General features: G+C 45.7%; 2 protein-coding genes across 3 annotated transcripts in view; one reads left to right on the top strand and one right to left on the bottom strand.

The window, feature by feature from the left end:
• Positions 1-1,328, top strand: part of SQSTM1 (sequestosome 1) — a 72,299-nt gene extending 70,971 nt beyond the window's left edge. For both annotated transcript variants that reach the window (XM_070792326.1, XM_019963709.2), the window contains exon 8: positions 457-1,328. In XM_070792326.1, coding sequence (XP_070648427.1) covers positions 457-614 — 158 coding nt within the window. In that variant the 3' untranslated portion in view covers positions 615-1,328. The remainder of the gene's footprint in view (positions 1-456) is intronic.
• MRNIP (MRN complex interacting protein) lies at positions 1,277-18,815 on the bottom strand. Its single transcript, XM_019963711.2, has 8 exons — positions 18,676-18,815; positions 16,566-16,625; positions 10,369-10,457; positions 6,074-6,149; positions 4,567-4,724; positions 3,422-3,509; positions 3,075-3,176; positions 1,277-1,985 (listed from the first exon to the last, which is right to left on the bottom strand). Exons 1-8 carry the CDS (start codon positions 18,739-18,741, stop codon positions 1,515-1,517), a joined length of 1,110 nt encoding a protein of 369 aa, XP_019819270.2. The 5' UTR covers positions 18,742-18,815; the 3' UTR covers positions 1,277-1,514.
• Between the last annotated feature and the right edge of the window lie 32 nt (positions 18,816-18,847).

The raw sequence follows: 18,847 nt of genomic DNA, 5'->3' as shown, positions 1-18,847 counted from the left end.
TGGAAACCCATCTATGCGCCGAACTCAGCCCTTGGGCTGCCAGTATTTCTCTTCTCTGCCTTGAAGTGGAGAGTGGCAAACTATGGCCTATGGGCCAATAATGACTTTGTCATTTTTATGATGGTTGGAAAAAAGTCAAGATGGGAAAATGAGATGAAATTCAAATCTTGTGTTCATAAATGTAAGTTTTACTGGAACATAGATAGCCATGCTAATTTTTTACCTATTGTGTGGCTGCTTTTATACTTCAACAGCTGAGTTGAATTTTTGTGACAGAGACCAAATAGCCTGCAAAGCAGCTTAAAATATTTACTCTTGATTTTTTACAGAAAAAGCTTGATAGTCCCTGCCTTGGAGGGTCCCTGTGAGGATTAAGACCTTGTAAAAGGGCCAGGTACAGGTCACATTTGGGGCGCAGTGCCTCTTCCTCATAGCTGTCATTACTCTTTCTGGCAGAAGCTGACCCCCGGCTGATTGAGTCCCTCTCCCAGATGCTGTCCATGGGGTTCTCTGATGAAGGTGGCTGGCTCACCAGGCTTCTGCAGACCAAGAATTACGACATCGGGGCTGCCCTGGACACCATCCAGTATTCAAAACACCCACCACCTTTGTGACGATGTTTGCTCACCCATTCTGTGTCCCCTTTCTTGTCTCATAGTCGTGTTGAGTTAGTGTAGAACCCCAGTGCCTCTAAGTCCCAATTTCTCGTCATTCTTCTTTCAGAATCTGGGGGGTGGGGATGCACAAAGCCATTTAGGGCAGTAGAACAAGTGACACGGGGGGAGTTCCAAAGGTGTGAGTGCGGATTCTGAGAAACACTGATCAGCTTCCCATGGATGCTGGCTCCTTCCAGCCAGGGGACCCCGCCCTGGGGCAGAGCGAGAGACTCCTCGCTGGGGAGGACGTGGAGACCATACTGCATCTTATCCGTACTCTCCCTGCAGGATTACACCAGCAGTCCAGAAGAGATCTTGCCAAATGGCTTTCTGCTTTTTCTTTCTTTTTTAATGACTATAGGACACTGATATGTAACTGATTTTCTGCTAGAAGTTTGATATCCTCTGAATTTAGCTAAAGGATCACCAGCATTCACCCGGGGTGGAAGAGGCTGTCCTGTAGCAATTACAGCTCAGGACTGTGGCTAACATCTGAGAATAAAGAAGGGCTGACAGAGGAACTGATGCTGTTCAGAGTACTGCCTATTTCATAACCACTGTAGTTACCGTTTCCAAACCTGTCAGCTGCTTTTAAAGTTAAGAAAATCGCTTTGTAACCATTCTATTTGTAAACAATTTTAATTAATTAAAGGTATAAGCACTTTAATCAAAGATGGTACAAGAGGTAATCTGTTTGATGGTCATATTTATCGTCGCTTCTTGTAGTTCCCATAAGTCATCCTCAGTCCTACTATTTGAAAGCAACCTGGGGAACCCTGTTTTCAGTGGCACAGAGGTCACTGAATTGAAGGGTTCATGTGACAAATATGTCTACGTGAATAACATACTAGTTTCAACTCACAGATCGTCATCAAAGTCCTCTCCAGTTTTAAAAAGGTCACACAGACGCATGAGTGAAGAACGTGCCTGCATCCCTTTGACCAAGGGCACACCCTCTGCCCAGGGGCCTGTGCCCTGTGACTGCTCAGGGATCCTCCCACAGAGCCACTTGGGCCCAGGCATGGGAGTGTGTGTGGTCTGAGGAGACTGGCGTGCACCAGGGAGCCTGCAGAGGCCTCCTTCCCTTGGAGTCTGGGCCCTGGGGGCCCCCTGCTCAGCCTGTGCTGCCTGGATTGGCCTGAGGCCTCTCTGCAGAGGGGTGAGGGGCTCTGTGTCCAAATGTGAGCTGTTTCCAAGACATTGTTCCCACTTAGACATGGTCCTGACCTGCTGGGCAGGACACGGTGGTTCCCCCCGGGGAACAAGCTCCGTGGTGTCCAGGTCCTCACGACTGCTCTCTCTGCCCTTCCCTGCCAGGCCAGCACGATCCTGCAGGGGAGACACGAGGTGATGGCACGTTCACCCTTCAGGGGAACAGGTGCCCAGCAGCCTCAAGGGACAGGGAGGAGTGGGTCCTGGGCCTGCGCTAGTCTTGGATGGTACCTCTGGGCACTGACAATTGCTGCTCCGTGTTGTCTACTATCCTGTAGGCTGGCAGGCCAGGGATATGCCTTGATTTTGAGATGAAGCAAAACACAGCAAATAAATGCCCTCTCTCTCACTCCAAATTCCATGACTAGGCTTTCCAAAAGAGCAAGATGTTCTCATGTGGTCAGTGGATCTATCTCATGGGACCTTAGAATCAGATGAGGGAGTGCCTGGGTGCTAGCAGGAAGGACCCTACAACCGTCTGGGGACACCATGCGCTCATCGCCAGGCAGGGGAAAGCTCTCTAGCCGTGTTGAGGGTTTTAAAGCTGCAGATACGGGATGTGACTGCCGCTGGGGCCTGGCTTCTCCCTCTCCCTCAGGAAACAAGGGTTCACTGCAAAATGAGTGCCACTGCCTACAAAGGAGTGTGAAAGCAGTGACAGGAGGGGCCCCCAGGCAGCGTGGAAGAGGCTCTGGGCAGCTGTTAGTGATCAGAGGCTGCCAGCTCTCGGGCTGACTTGCTGTGACCTCTTTGGACCTATGCCAGCCTTGATTCCTCACCTTCAAAACAAAACAGGCTGGTGGTGAGCATTAGACAATGCAGTTAAAATGTTTAGCCCAGGGACTGGTACATCAGTAACTGTCACACTCATTATTCTCTAATTTGGAGACTGAGCGCTATACCCTTACCTGGGGGTCACAAAGCTAGTTAGTAGCAACACCAAGTTTGATCTCTGCCTCTTGGCTTTGAATGGGTGCTCTCTCCTACAGTCTGAAGCTGGTCAGGTCAACCCTGGCCTATGTTGGTGCAGCACTGACACACGCCTGGCAGAGTTCCTCTGTCTGGACGCCTGTGGCTCCCACGACAGCATAAAGCAAAACCCTCGTTCTGCGGCCTGGAAGGTATGGTGGGGTCTGCTAGGTGTGAAGCATCAATAACAAGAGCAGGTCCTGGGGGAAGAGAGTGCCCCAAATTCACAAGACCCACCTGGGTAAATGAAGGTGGCAGTTCCTCAGAAATGCAGGGCAGGTCCCAAGTTGAACAGTCTGGCGAAGACCTGGCACCCCATGTAGGATGAAGAGGACGGGCCTGATGCAGAAAAGTCCTACTGGTCAACCTCGCTTGTCTCCAAGGCATCAAATCGCCCTTTTGACCCAGTTCACATCAGTAACAGCAGGGAAACAGTGCAGGCCAGAGAAGGGAGTTGGCTTAAGACATAACAAGACACATGGGAAGTTGGACTCTGGGGCCAGGGGGAGGGTATAAGTCTTTTAATAGTCCAAAAAACAATAAAAAAAATCCAGCATGTGCTCCATGGCCACTGGGACACTGACCTTCAAGGACTTCAAGGTGACCTCACAGTTTCTGGAGTCCTGGACATGAGGGCCACATAGAGGCTGGACTGTGCTCTGGTTCCATTTCCTGGCAGAGAAAATGCTGTTAAGAATCTAGTCCTGGGACTACCCTGGTCCAGTGGTAAAGATTTTGCATTCCAATGCAAGGGTGCAGGCTTCAATCCCTGGTCAAGGAGATCACACATGCCTCCTGGCCAAAAAACCAAAACATGAAACAGAAGCAATACTGGAACAAACTCAACAAAGATTTTTAAAATGGTCCATATAAAAAAAAAAAATCTTAACAATGTAAAAAAAAAGATCCAGTCCTCCTTGTAATAATCTATAATGGAAAAGAATTTCAAAAAGAATACATATATGCACACACATATGTATTATTACTACTATATATATATATAACCAAATCGCTTTATAAACCTGAAACTAATGCAACATTATAAATCATCTATACTTCAGTAAAATTAAAAAAATACAACCTAGTCCTACCGTTGAGCAGTGGTCTGATCCTGACTTGGTGGTCATCTGCTCTGACACCTTGCCATCCCTTATAGCTTCCCAGATGGCTGCTCAGCTTCTGCCTACTGCCAAGAACAGGTTGCCCAATGACATCCAAGGCAGTCCATTTCTCTGCTCTATAGCTTGCAGTTGCTAGAAAGTTCTTATTTTGAACTGGAATCTACCTCCCCAAAGCATCTGACCTGGAAGAGCCACCCTAAACCTAGATGAGGTGGTCTCTCAGAAAACTCACTGAAATGCAGGTTAAGCTGAGAGAGGAGACCTATGACAATCAGGTCTTTCCTGCTCTCAGCTAAAATCTCCCAGGCCCATTGGCTTCTCTGGCCACACTTCACTTTGTCAACCTTGCCCTTGAGTTCCTCCCTGAGGTCAGCGCAGTCTGGATGTTCTGAATTAAGTGAGACTCCTAAGAGGCGCCTCCACTGGCATTTTGCTCAGCTCCCACCTCTGCGCCTGATGCCCGGCCTGGCCAGGGGCCTGTGCTCATGGTGCCTCCTGGCTCACAACCCTCAGACTCCCTGCCAACCATGGAAGCCGCCTGTCCGTCCCCAAACCACGGGGCAGTTAGGTGGGGGTGGGTGAGGCTAGATTTGTGACGGGCTTGGCACCTTTTCCTAGGCAGGCCTGTGCTGAACGGAGGGTCTGGCTTTTCTGTCTCGGATGAAGGCTGACTGTTGAAACACACTCCTCCTCCTTTCAGCCCCAGTTCTTTGGAGTCCCTTTCCAGATACTTCAGCCAGCGGTTCTTTGAGGGCTGGAGTGTTTCCTACAGAATTGGGAAGTAAATTTATTTTCAAAAGTAGGCACCTTTACTGAGAATCCCCAGTGCAATGCTGAGGCCCAAGGGCCTCAGGACCCATGCCTACACCACCACCAGGAAAGGAGTTTGACCGGCAGGTCATGGGAGAGAGATGTCCTGAACAGAGCACCCTGGCACACCCCTGGGGAAAGCTTCAAGACACAACTTACCAAGACCTTTGCGAAGGTCCACACTCCCTGGTCCAGTGGTTTCAAATGAAGATGAAGGCATGAAGATGCTCATTAAAGTGTTATCAATAATAGCAAATATTTATAGTAGCAGAAGTTTGGTAAATGCCCAATAAGAAGGGAATAAAAGTAAAGTCGCTCAGTCGTGTCGGACTCTTTGCGACACCATGGACTGTAGCCTACCAAGCTCCTCTGTCCATGGGATTTTCCAGGCAATAGTACTGGAGTGGGTTGCCATTTCCTTCTCCAAAAGAAGGGAAAAAATATTGGCAAATCCACTATCTTCTGCAGATATTTTTTAAAAATGAAAATAGTTGAAAGCTATATAGCAACATAGAAGATACAAGTGAAAATTCCAGGATGATGCAAACAAGTATTTCTTACAGAAGTGATGGTGAAAGATTAGGTCTGTAAGTAAAGAAACTGAAAAGACAGACTGAAGCATGCAAGAGCTGATGTGTTAAAGTGGTGTGCTGAAGACTATCTCCCCTATTTACAATAAAAACACGAAGAGAGCCTGGAGTGCAGACGCTGCCAGCATGATTCTGTGATCAAAGGCGGAGCTCTTCCAGGGAGCCTGTCAGAGAGTTGTTTGCCCTGTCCCTGGCAGGACAGTGATCTTGTACCATGGCATCCTGGATGTACCAATGGTGTCATCTGCTCAGCCCCTGGAGCTCTGACACACTGCCCACCCAACACTGAGCACCTACTTTGAGGCCTCGGGACAGAACGGCAGCACGTGAGCCTGCTGTGTGGCTCCACCTAGAGAAAGGGGACACGGCAACCCAGGCACTCGACAACAGCATCCTTTCCCCGCCCAGGGTGCTTCGGAACAAGGGGAGGAGGACAAGGAGGTGAAGTTCAAGTTAGGTTCAGAAGAAAAAAGCCAAGCAGCCAGAAGAAAGAGCCCTTTTCATAGTATTGCAAATATTTGTTAACATGGCTGTCTACACACTTATAAAAGGGAAAGGTTTATTCATTTTTGTATCCCCTGCAGCTTTAAGCCAAGTTTTCATCAGTCAGTGACATCAACATCTGTTTACAGAACAAATGATGAATGAATGAACGGAACCTCCTGGTGACAGAGCCGGCTCAGGCAGCTGGGCTGAGGTGGTGCTGCTGGCTTACCTGTGGACTTGCACGGGCAGCCTGCCAAGGACCCACGTTTTCTTCCTCGTTGGCACTTATGGATTCTCCCAGAGACCTTAGGGAAAGATTGTACAACTGTTCTTTGTAAAACGACCAGGAAGATGAAGGACAGTGAAGACGGGAACAGTAGGATGCACAGACTTAACAATGGCTATCAAAGCCTGCTGAGGGGAACTTATTGATTGAACTTATCTCCGTTGTTTCGATGTGACTTGGACATCCTCCAGCGGTTCAGAAGGCAGCTGGGGCTGCTGCTAAGTCGCTTCAGTGGTGTCCGACTCTGTGCGACCCCATGGACGGCAGCCCACCAGGCTCTGCCGTCCCCGGGATCTCCAGGCAAGAACACTGGAGTGGGTTGCCATTTCCTTCTCCAATGCATGAAAGTGAAAAGTGAAAGTGAAGTCGCTCAGTCGTGACCGACTCTTAGCGACCCCATGGACTGCAGCCCACCAGGCTCCTCCGTCCATGGGATTTTCCAGGCAAAAGTACTGGAGTGGGGTGCCATCGCCTTCTCCGTCAGAAGGCAGAGGGACCATCTGTTCCTTGGAGCAACAGGAAAAGTAACACAGGGCAGAAGGGGCGCTCTTCACTCAGAGACCAGAGCTGGCATCATGGCTTTGCCAAAGACTGGCTGTCACAGACTGTGTGACTCTGGGTACATCACTGTATCCCAGTTTCCTTACGTACAAATGGGGATAATAATGCAAGGGGACTGTGAAGATAAATGAGACAACACACGTGCACCTGCCCTGCTCAGGGCCTGAATAGAGACTAATTCAGCTGAACTCTGACAGTCCCTCCCATCAGCAGCAGCGATGTCCCCACTGCAGAGGGTCATAGGAGTGTCTTTACAGTTGTGTGGTATCTCAACCGCTACGAGATAAGGCCTTTTCCTCAGTCAGATGTATCTTCACCCACCCTCCCAGGGATAGCAGGGGTCTTTCATCACACAGAGAGCACAGTGAGGTGCCGGAGCCTCTGCAGCCTCGAGTGGAGCCGGATGGCTAACTAAAACACACATTGTTCAAGGGCTGAAGGCTAGCACTGAAGCCGCAACCACCCATGTCCGACAGGGCTGCTACCTCACACGATCACAATGGAACTCTCTCTACTGACCTACAGTGGAAACCCAAGTCCACCAAATGTGGGCACCTCTATGTCAGTTTCTTCATTTGTAAACCAAAGCCAATGATCCTCATGGGGTGACGAGCAAGATGAAATGAGGTCATGCATGTCAAATGCCTTCACTGGATACCCCAGTCCAGCTGAGCAGTGTCCTGTCTGCTACTGACCAGAACTCTGCTCACCATACTATGATCTGGGAACTCAGCTCCATCAACGACAGAACCTCTCTCTGCAATATGAAGGTATGGTCTGTCTTCTCACTTCTATTGTTACCCTGAGAACTGGGCATCTACTATTTCTCAGTAGGTGATTTCTCTTTTCTCCAGCTACATTTTAGTTCTTCCCTTTGTTTTCCATGTTCTGTAATTTCATTATGTTGTTGTGTCAAAGGGTGGATTTTATCTTTTAAAATTAACTTATTGAGGTATAATTTATAATTAACCTACCCTAAAATGTACCAAATTAAGTGTTGGTACATCAGATGAGTTTGGTAAATTATATTTTTGAAACTATTACTCCAATCAAGATATAGAAAATTTACTGATATATAATTAGCAAGATTTAGAAAATTTTCATCACCCTAAAATTCCCTTATCTGCCCTTGTAGGTGAGAACCACTCATCCTTACAAGTATCTGGTCTTTTGTGTCTGACATCTTTCACTTTGCAACGTTTGTGAAGTTTGCCCATGTCATTTTTGTTGCTGAGTAGTATTCTACTGTATGAAAATACCACAAAATGTATATTCAAAATCACACTGTCTTGATTGCTGTGGAGTTACACTAAATCTTGAAATCAGGCTGTAGAAGTCCTCCAGTTTTGTTATCAAAATCGATTTGGCAATTGCATTTCTATATAAATTTTAGGATCAGTTTGTCAATTTCATAAAAAAAAAAAACACAACTGCTGGAATTTTGACTGGGATTGAGATGACTCTATAGATCCATTTAGGATGAACTGACATCATGACAATACTGAATGTTCTAATCCATGAACATATTTCATCATTTAGATCTTTTTAAAACTTCTCTCAGTAAAGTTGTGTAATTTTTACTGAAAATATCTTGCACATTTTTGGGTTATATTTATCCCTAAGTATCCTATTTTTTGATGGTATCATAAATGGTATTTGATTTTTAAAATTGTTTTCCAACTATTCACTGCAATTATATAAAAATAAAATTTAGTTTTGTATGTTGACCATGTATCCTTGTGATTTTGCTAAATTATTAGTTCTAGTAGCTTTTGGATAGGTTCATTAGGATCTGCTACAGACACAATGTTTTTATCCAGTTTGGGATTAGATGCACTTCCTGAATCTAAGAATGTGAGCCCTTTGATTCTAGAAAAAGTTCTGTTCATTTCTGCAAACACTGCCTTTTCCCATTCTTTTTATTATCTCCTGCTGGAACTCGTCTCTGTGCCTTTCATGTCTCTGAACTTTCATATTTTCTACCTTTCTGTCTTATTCACATTGAGAGTGTGAATCATTTCTTCAGATTTATCTTCCATTTCACCAATTCTCTCTTTAGTTGCACTTAATCGGCTTACTAAGTCCACTAAACTGTTTTTAAAAAGACTTACTTATGTACTTACACTTTGGCTGTGCTAGGTCTCTGCTGCTGCGCTTGGGCTTTCTCTGCTTTCGGTGAGCGAGGCTCCTTCACTGCAGGGCGTGGCTTCTCCCCGCGGTGGCTTCTCCTGCTGCAGAGCACAGGCTCTAGGCGTGCAGGCTCCCTGCGTTGCCGCCTGTGGGCTCCAGAGCACAGGCTCAGCAGCTGTGGTGCAGGGCCTGAGTGCTCCACGACACGTGGGATCTCCCAGTACCAGGGGCCGAACTAGTGTCTCTTGCGTTGCAAGGCGAAGTCTCAACCACTGGGCCAACATGGAAGCCACTAAACTTTTAGTTTCAGTGACCAAACTTTTCATTTCTACAAACTTTTTGGTTGTTCTTTAAAAAAGTGGTTATTTTTTAAAGTCTCTTGCTCTTCCTATATCAACCATCCTCGTTTAATTTCCTTAAATATGTTAAACATACAATATTATGTATTCTGAACTCGTTTTGGATCTGACTTCTCTGTCATTTCTGCTGTCTCTTGCTCATGGTGACATGCTTCCTTAAGTAAGTTAAATGATCTTTAACTTTGGGTATATGCCACTTGGAATTTTATATATCCTTTGATGCCTGGGTTGAAGCTGTATTGCTCCAAAAAGGAGCTACATTTATCTCTGCTTCCTGGGACAATTTAAAAATCAGTTTGAAGGGCTTCCCTGGTGGCTCAGTGGTAAACAATCTGCCTGCCAATGCAGGAGACATGGGTTTGATCCCTGGTCTGGGAAGATCCCCCGGGTCATGGAGCAACTAAGCCTGTCTGCCACAACTATTGAGTCTTGTGTTTTGGAGCTTGGGAGCTACTAAAGCCCACGCACCCTAGATTCCATGCTCTGCAACAGGAGAATCAGCCGCGACAAGAAGCCCACACACTGCCACTATAGAGAGCAGCCCCTGGCTCGCTGCGACGAGAGAAAAGCCTGTGCAGCAACGGAGACCCAGCACAGTCGATAAAATAAACTAAGTCCTCAGCTTGAGACTTTTCACACAGCATGTGTAAAAGGGTGAAAGGTCACATGACAGCATCTTTGTGTTTACACAATCCTGGAGCAGTGTTTCCCCTCTTTAGCCAGTGCCAAGGGCAAGACAGGCTGGGTCAACCTACCTCGGAGGGGTGAATTTCTAGGTCATTTGTACACCAGGGGTGCAGTCCTCTGGGCACTCAGCTCTATGCGGTGGTCTCCAACTGACCTCCCCACGCTGGCCAGACTTTGTCTGTCTCCTGCCCGCCTCCCAGCTACATGGAAGCTGCAGGGCAACAGGTTTCAAACGCCCCAGCAGCCCAGCTTATTCTCTGGATTTTGGCTTTTGCTTCATTTTTGATCTCTGATGGCTACTTACCTTCTTGTCATCTCGTCAGTGCCTTTAAAATATCGTGGCTGGCATTTTAAAATTAACTTCAGTGGGAAGATTGTTCAGTATCTAATTGCCATGTTGTTAGACATGGAACTCCAAGGGATTTCTCCATCATATACTCCCACCATCCACTCGAGATGAAAACAGGGCCAGATAACCAGGCCTCCCTCAAACTATCATACCTGAGTGACATCTCCGAAATCTGTCCCTGCAGCAGGTTTAATTTTTGGACATGGCGTCTACAGTCAGCACCAGAGCCCTCACCATAAGCCTGAGAAACAAACATAGATATGAGTTTAAAAAGTATTGACAGAATGCTGAGAAACAGACCCATTCGAGACACAACTCAGGGAGGGTAAAAATGTACTGTGCAAGGCCTGAAGCACCATGCAGGAACTCAAACAATGATTGCCATTTCTGCAGGGATTTATAAACTAACAGTCTCAGTGACTAATTTCAGTCAATCTGGCTGCCCACCATCACCCTGAATTTTACATGTCAAATCCAAACTCAACCCAAACCCCACACAAATTGGTTAATAAACATAAGGAATTCAGAAGAGAAGTAACGCAAATTGCCAATAAACATGAAATGATACTTAACCCTCACTCATAATCAAAACAACATAAAACAGACGAGATACATATTTTTCACTTAGTAGTCACTCACTTGTTCAATACATATTTATGAAGTACCTATTATGTGCCAGGACCTGAACTAGGTAAGGACAATACAAGAGTGTATAAGCATCACTGTCATCACGGAGCTCTGCAGTGTAAGAGACAGATAACAAGCACAGAAGACACCTTTACGGCCAGCAGATGGTGAGAAGCGCTACACAGGAAAGCAAGGCAATGCAGTGGGCGTGGGCAGAGGGGAGACACAGTAGGTAATTTTACACGAGGTGTTCAAGAGGTCCACGAGTGGATCACTGAGAGGGTAACATCTGAGCACAAAACAGGAAGATAAGCGGGAACAAATCATGTAGACAGCAGAAGCAATGAAACAGAAAGGAGTGCAAACACCTTGAGCCTGGCATTTTGGAGAAACAGCGAAGAGGCCAAGTGGCTGGAGTTGAATGGTCTAGGGCAAAGAGGGTCAGAGATGAGGTTTGAGGGTGCAGGCCCTGTTAAAGGAAAAGTCAGCCTTATGGGCATGAGATCTGCTCTGCTCTCTTTCTTGAAATTCTTAATAATCTCATCTTTGAACCTGTGTTGTATAAGTGAAGTCTGATGAGATGATGAAACATGCTTCTAAGTCGTGGACAGCGAATGTGCCCACCGTTCTTTGCCACTCTGTTTGCACAGGGCATGCCCAATGCCCCGGCGGCACAGAGTCCCAGTGAGCCCGCAGGGCGTGAGAGCCCAGTGAGGCTCCAGGCATGGGTGGCGTGCGCTTCCTGTGCCTAAGTCCAGGAGGGGCACCTGTGCCTGAGGGGCCAGGGCTCCCAGGGGGACCAGAACCTGCTTCAGCTGCAGAAAGAAGACAAGGGTATTCCACTAAAAGCATCAACAACCAAGTAAACCTATCATATCTCTTCTTACCCCTATTACCTCCCTGGAATAGCCTGTGCTGAAAACGCCACAGAAAATGGGAGAGAAGCACAATCCACAGTTCCTCTTCTTCTCGGTACTTCCTGACTAATCAGTGAGTGGAAGGTTGAGAGTGTAGGTAGAATGTGTGTGTGTCAAGCAACGAGGTAAAAATAGTTGAGTTAATTTTGTGCAACATCTCCACTCTTAAGAATAAAATATGTAGGCATATATGAGCTACAAAAGAAAAACTGTGCAATTTTGATCATTCTACATGTGTACTAAATGCTCTTATATTATTCTGTATATGTTCCACATACGTACTAAATGTTCTTAGCATTTAAAACCAGTGTTGCACAGTCTAAATGGTATTGCACTATTTAAATGTTAGCTTTTAACATGTTAAAATGTTGGTTAACACTAGCATTTAGTTAGTTTTTCTTTACACAGGAACAAATCATACAGTAAATTAAAAAAATACCAAATAGGGACTTTCCTAGCGGTCCAGTGGCTAAGGCCCGAGTCCTATCCCTGGTGGGGGAACTGGATCCCACACGCTTCAACTGAAAGACCCTGCATGCTGCAACTAAGACCTGGAGCAGTCAAATTACTTAATAGAAATAAATATTTAAACCATTAGTAAATAAAAAACATTAGGAAAAGTCAGGAGATCATGAAAGAAGGGCTTAATATTTGGAACCTTTAATAGCAGTTTTTTTCTGCTTTTGCAAAGGGGCCCCGCATTTCCATTTTACACTGTCTCCTGCCCCGTCCAGGCCCTGTCTGAAGGCACATATATGTTACTCCAACCTGGAAGGTCTGACATGATCCTGCGCGTGTAGGACCCTTTGGCCGTGGTGCTGAGACTGTGTGGCTGAAACAGGTGACCAGTCAGGAGGGGGCTGCAAATACCGCGGCAACTCAGCCCACTGTGATAACAAGTGGGCACAACGTGGGTACGCTGTGACTGCATTTGCTGAGGGATCACGTGAAGAGTATAAAAGAAAAAGAAGAGTCAGGGATGAGTTCAAGGTTTGTAGCCCAAACAACCAGAAAGAGAGACTGGGCAGTTAAGAGATGGGGATGACTGTGGGAAAAGCAGGTAGGTGAAAGGGAGGGGAGGGCTCATTTGGGAATATAGGTTTGGGGTGCTTGTTAGATATCCAGCAGAGAGGTAAGTGGCTGGAAGCATATACAAGTTCACTGGCAGGCCTTGGGTCTGACACAGACACTTGAGAATTGTCAGACTGTCTTATCTCAGACCACTAAGGGAATGACTGTAGCTAGAGAAGAGGTGAAAAACAAAGCAAAAATCTGAGTCCCAGAGCACTCCCCAGAGCACTCCAAAGTCTAGAAGACGAGGAGATGGGAGAAACTGGCAAAGAGGACTGAAACACCAGCTGGGAAGACGGGAGGAAAACCAGGGGCAGGGCGACTGGAGTCCAGGAGAAGACTCCAAGGAGGAGGAGGAGGGGAAAAACTCTGACAAATGCCGCCAACAAGCCACGTCACCTGAGGACTGAGAACCAACCCTTGATGACTTGGACATGAACAATTTTAGTAGACTGGTGGGGAGTGAAATCCCATTTTGGGCAAGTTCAAGTGAGAATGGGAGGAGACGAACTGGAGAGAGTAAAGGCAAAATTTAAAAAGACTGATAACTGACTTATGATTGCCAAGAGGGAGTAGGGTGGGGAAGGGCTGGACTGGGAGTTCAGGGTTAGTGGGTGTAAACTATTACATATAGAATGGATCAACAATAGTGCTCTACTGTACAGCACAGGGAAGTATATTCAATATCCTGTGATAAACCATAATGGAAAACATGAAAAAGGATGGATGTGTGTGTGTGTGTGTGTGTATACACACACATACAGTTTCTGCAAATAACTGCATCACTTTGCTGTACAGCATAAATGAACCCAATATTGTAATTCAACTATACTTTAGTGAAATAAATTGAAAAATAAATTCCCAAAAGACTGACAACTTATGTATGGCATAACTGGGAGGGTGCGTGCTCTCTTGCATGGCAGAAACTGTTCTCTGAACGCTGAAATGCATTCTCTCCTCATCTGAGAGCAGACCAGACTACACTTTCCAGTTTTTCTGGTTCCTCCCACTGGAATGTGAACCACTTCCAGATTCTTCCTGGGTAGCGTCTTCCTCATCTTGCACCTTCAGGGGCTTGCGGCAGCAGGAGATAAGCCTCAGGGAATAACAGAACCTCAAGATGACAAGTGCCAGGGGCCCCCGAATGATCACACCAAGTACAGCTGCCCTGCTGATCTCAAACTCTCCCAGGACTGTTCAAAATAGCAAGAGAAACAACTTCTATTGTGTTAAGCCACAATCATGGTGCCTGTTTGTTAATGTGGCCTAGTCAGTCCTAAGCCATATGCCACTGCATAAGCATGGGAGGCGCTGAGAGGAAGGCAAACCTTCCTCAAGAATTCAGAAATACAGGCTGATATCTAAAACATGTACAGTCATCAGCCAGCCTCCTGACTTCTGAGACCCCATCTCAAGGTAGGCCTCAGCTGCCCTACTCACCGACAGATGACCTAACTGTCCCCACTCCTACCCATCCCAAGTGACAGGACCAGAGGTGGATATCTGAGTCAACCATGTCAATCAGATTATTTCTCCCAGGACTTTATAACTGGGATTCAGCTTTCAGTTGGTTTGAAATGAGATTCTGTGGTCTGTGAGTGGAGTATGTTACTGTGATCTGGAAAGAGAGAGAAAGGAAAGGAAAGCTAGAAAGGGAGAGGAGGAGGGAGGTACAGTGAGAAACTCTGTGAAGGGAGGAGGAGGGAGGGAAAAGAAGATGCTTGTGTGGCTGGCAGCTCTTCAGGTCTTGGGATTGGTTCTTCAAAGGGTCAAGGGCAGTTCTTCCCCTTGATCCCCACAAGATATCCCAGTACCTTGCCAGTGCATTTTAAATTTTGCTGAAGTGTTTTTTCCTATAATCTGCAACTAAGAGAACCTTGGTTGAAAGAATTCCTCTGATTTAACTTGTAGGAATTTGTCCTAAGGAAATAATTGGTCCAGTAAAGAAAGAGGTATTTGTAAGAAGCTTCACTACAGAGTTCCCTGGTGGATTAGACAGTAAAAAATCTGCGTGCAATGCAGGATACCTGGATTCAATCCCTGGATTGGGAAGATCCCCTGGAGAAGGGAATGGCAATCCACTCCAGTATTCTTGCCTGGAGAATTCCATGGACAGAGGAGCATTGTGGGCTACAGTCCATGGGGTCACAAAGAATCGGACATGACTAAATGACTACACTTTCTTTTACTACAGAGTTGTTCATAATAATGAAAATTAAAATCAACCTAAGTGCCCATCAACGTGGGGCTGGTCATTTATTCATTCAACAGACATTCCTCGAGCGAGCACTATCTCACAGGCACTGTGCTAGGTACCAAAAGTATACAGTAAAATGTCGAAAAAAAGGGTATATGTGTGTCCATCAACAGATGAATGGATACAGAAGATGTGAAGTGTGTGGGTGTATGTCTGTATATATAAATCTAATGGATTATTACTCAGTCATAAAAATGAAATATTGCCATTTGCAACAACATGGGTAGACCCAGAATGTATCGTACTGAGTGAAGCAAGTCAAAGACAAATAGTATAGGATATGACTTATATGTGCAATCTAGAAATAATACAAATGAACTTATTTACAAAACAGAAACAGACTCACAGACATAGAAAACAAACTTATGGTTACCAAAAGGGAAAGAGGGGGAGAAGAATAAATTAGGAATATGGGATTAACAGATATACACCACTACATATAAACAAGGATTTATTATATAGCATAGGGAACTACATTCAATTTCTTGTAATAATTCATAATGGAAAAGAATAGGAAAAAAAATATGTATAAGTAAATCACTTTGCTATATACCTGAAACTAACATAATACTGCAAATCAACTATACCTCAATTTTTTAAAAAATGTATATAAATAAAAGAGGCAAAGCGTTTACTCTCAAGGACCTACAGTCTGAGACGGACAATACTCACATAAACACACTTGAATATATTTCTGATGGGGAAGTGAGATTAACTAGGGGATGCCTCAACAACAAGTACACAGAGGGAAGCAGGTCTGGATTGTTTCAAGGTCAGAGGGAAAAGCCCCTGCAGCTGAAGGACGAGAATGATGCGACGAGGCTGCAGAGGTAGAATCAAGGGTTGAGCAGGTGAACAAAGGGCTCAGTGAGGAGACTGTGGTATTAGAAATCAGGTGGGTCAGTAAGAACAGACTTGGAAAAAAACCGTAATCTGGGTGAAAAAATTGGGCTAATAAGAGCACTTACAACATGCTCCCTTCAGTCCATGTGCTCTTTCACCTCCTGACTACCTTCACACTCTGCTCGTCCATTCTCACACCCTTGGATCCCTAACAGCTGCCTGTCCATCCCCGGTTAGGTCTGATTACTCTTACAGACTCTGCACTCTCCTCTCATTGTACTCAGTTTAATTTTAAATTACATGTGTGGTTTTAGTTTCTCTTCCCCTTTCACAAGGGCAGATCTGTACAGGCAATAAGGACACCTTCTTACCTTTCACTGTTTCCCATGCCTACACATAGAAGGTACTCAGTAAATATTGACTGACTGAATAAACAAAGGAAGGTCACTTTCCAGGCACCGCTCCATCCACTTCACTTCCTGAAGGAAGATGATCTTAAGGAGCAGGAGCTCTGTATCTAATGAACCTGAGTCAATAATGGAACACTGGGTTCCATGAGAAACACACTTCTGCATGGCTGGGTCCTACCTGCTTTCTGGTAAGGGTATTAGACACCCTGCTTCTTGGGACTCACCTGCAAAAATGACTGCTTCTTTCCACAAGCTTTGCATGTCCACTTGAGACTCTTTTTCACCTATAATGAAATTTCAGAAATAGAGCTACAATAATGATTTGAAACAGTTGGAACTGGATCAGAAATAGTAATTTAAAGAGATCAGTGGAAAAGAATAGAGTCTAGAAACAAACCAACACATGTGTGAAAATTTAGTATATTATAAAGGTGAAGAAAGAAGAGCCTATTTAATAAGTGGTTCTGGGAAACTGGGTATGCATATATTAATAAACAAAATCAAATTAGATCTCTACTATCTGTTATTCTCAAAAAACTCCATAACATTTCAAGTCTTGATAAATCTGACTAGATGGGGTGTCTCTCAACATAATAAAATGGCTTACTTCCAGCTCTAAAGCTGCAGAATCACCATGAGCAGTCCCATGAAAGTCAAGAACAAGTCAAAGATTTGCACTATTATTTACTGTCTTTTCGGATGTGCTAACCAATAGAATTGGAAAAGAGAAAGTAATTAAGAGGTATGAAAACGGAGGGAAAAAAACTAACCTTATTTATGAATATTATGATTTATTTCTTTAAAACTGAAGATAATCAAATGAAAAACTACTAAAACCAGTAAGACAATATATTAACATAGGTGCTAGGTAGAAAATGAATGTATCTTCAAAAATTAATATTGTTTATAAGCAAACATATAGTTAGAAGAGATAATGAAAGAAAAGTCCATTTATAATGGCAACAAAGAAAATGTTACCAAGAGGCACCAAAGGTGCTTTAACAGGTGGAATGAGGGCTTCCCTGGCGGTCCAGCAGTTAAGAATCCGCCTGCCAACGCAGGGGAGACCATTGACCCCTGGTCCGGGACAACTCCACAGCCTCAGAGCAACTAGGCCTCTGCACAACTAGACCTGTGCTCTGCAACTACTGAAGCCTGCCCCACTACAGCCCACACTCTGCAACAAGAGAAGCCAAGGCAATGAAGACCCAGCGCAGCCAAAAGCAAATTAATACTAACAATAAAAACTCTTTAGAAAAGAGATAGCATGCTTAACATCATGGAGATGTTTAGGTTGATTCATAAAAATAAATACAATTGAAACAAAAATCATCGGGTCTTTTGGAGAACTACCTAAAAGGATTCTAGAGAGGACAAACAACATCTATTACAAATTTAAGTGGGTATAATCCTAAGATTCTACTTTTCAGCATCTACTTTCAAACACCATAAAACTATTGTGTACTTTCTATAGCTACATATGCAAGTAAGACGTGCAATAAAAAATGATAAAAGCTCTGGAAGGACAAGCAGTAACTGACTAGCTCTGAGGGGCTAGAAAGAGCGAGGGAGAGAGAGAATACGGTATAAAAGGATCTTTGCAATTGGACAGGCCTAGCAGAGGAGCTTTGGAGAAGGAAATGGCAACCCACTCCAGTGTTCTTGCCTGGAGAATCCCAGGGATGGGGAGCCTGGTGGGCTGCCGTCTGTGCGGTCGCACAGTCGGACACGACTGAAGCGACTTAGCAGCAGCAGCAGCAGCAGAGGAGCTTGGCCGGCTAGTCCTCGGGGTCGCAAACAGTCGGAAGCGACTGAGCACGCCTGTACTGGGTCTTCCTAGTAGTTCCAGCTAGCGGGAGCTACTCTAGTTGTGGTGCCAGGGTTTTTCATGGCGGTAGCTTCTCTGTTGCAGAGCATAGGCTCTAGAGCTCCTGGACTCACAGCTGTAGCTCATGGGGCCCAGAAGTTTTGGCACATGGGCTTAAGCGCTTGGAGGCATGTGGAATCTTCCCCAACCAGGAAACAAACCCCTGTACCCTGCATTTGCAGGCGGATTCTGACCCACTGTACCACCAGGGAAGTCCTGGTTTCTACAAATCTTACATCCAAAAAGCAAAATGCTCCCCAAAGGCCACAACAACGGGTATGGAGAAGTGACATCAATAAAACCTAATTCTCACAACTGATACCATCCCTTGTCCAGGCCTCAAGCACACTCCGCAACCCCACGAGACTGAGCCCATGTCTGCGAGCAGGGCGTGAGGAAAAGGTCTAGCCTCTCAAGGCTCCACCTCCCGCCCGCCATCCCCGCGCTCGGGGGAGGGGAGGCCCCACCTGGTGAGCCTGGAAAAGGCTGCAACAGCAGCAACGAAGGACCCGCGCCTGCTGAGGAGGTGCCATTGCGACCCCTCCGCCCCCGCGTCTTCGCCGGCTTCCGGTCCGCCGCGGCCCCGCCCCCTCACACGCTAAGTGCGCTCCAGCCTCGGCCCCGCCTCCTACGCGCGTG

This window comes from Bos indicus, chromosome 7 (genome assembly GCF_029378745.1).
Source record: "Bos indicus isolate NIAB-ARS_2022 breed Sahiwal x Tharparkar chromosome 7, NIAB-ARS_B.indTharparkar_mat_pri_1.0, whole genome shotgun sequence".
Taxonomy (NCBI): domain Eukaryota; kingdom Metazoa; phylum Chordata; class Mammalia; order Artiodactyla; family Bovidae; genus Bos; species Bos indicus.
Note: the sequence above shows the minus strand (reverse complement) of the source record. Positions and strands in the feature narration are given on the sequence as shown.

What these genes read in the sequence shown, in the direction of transcription:
- MRNIP (XM_019963711.2), bottom strand. Translation starts at nt 18,741, where the DNA reads ATGGCACCTCCTCAGCAGGCGCGGGTCCTTCGTTGCTGCTGTTGCAGC. An exon ending in CTGCCCGTGCAAGTCCACAG is followed by an intron (nt 4,725 to 6,073) that starts GTAAGCCAGCAG and finishes CCAATTCTGTAG; the next exon opens with GAAACACTCCAGCCCTCAAA. An exon ending in TGCCACCTTCATTTACCCAG is followed by an intron (nt 1,986 to 3,074) that starts GTGGGTCTTGTG and finishes TCTCCCCTGCAG; the next exon opens with GATCGTGCTGGCCTGGCAGG.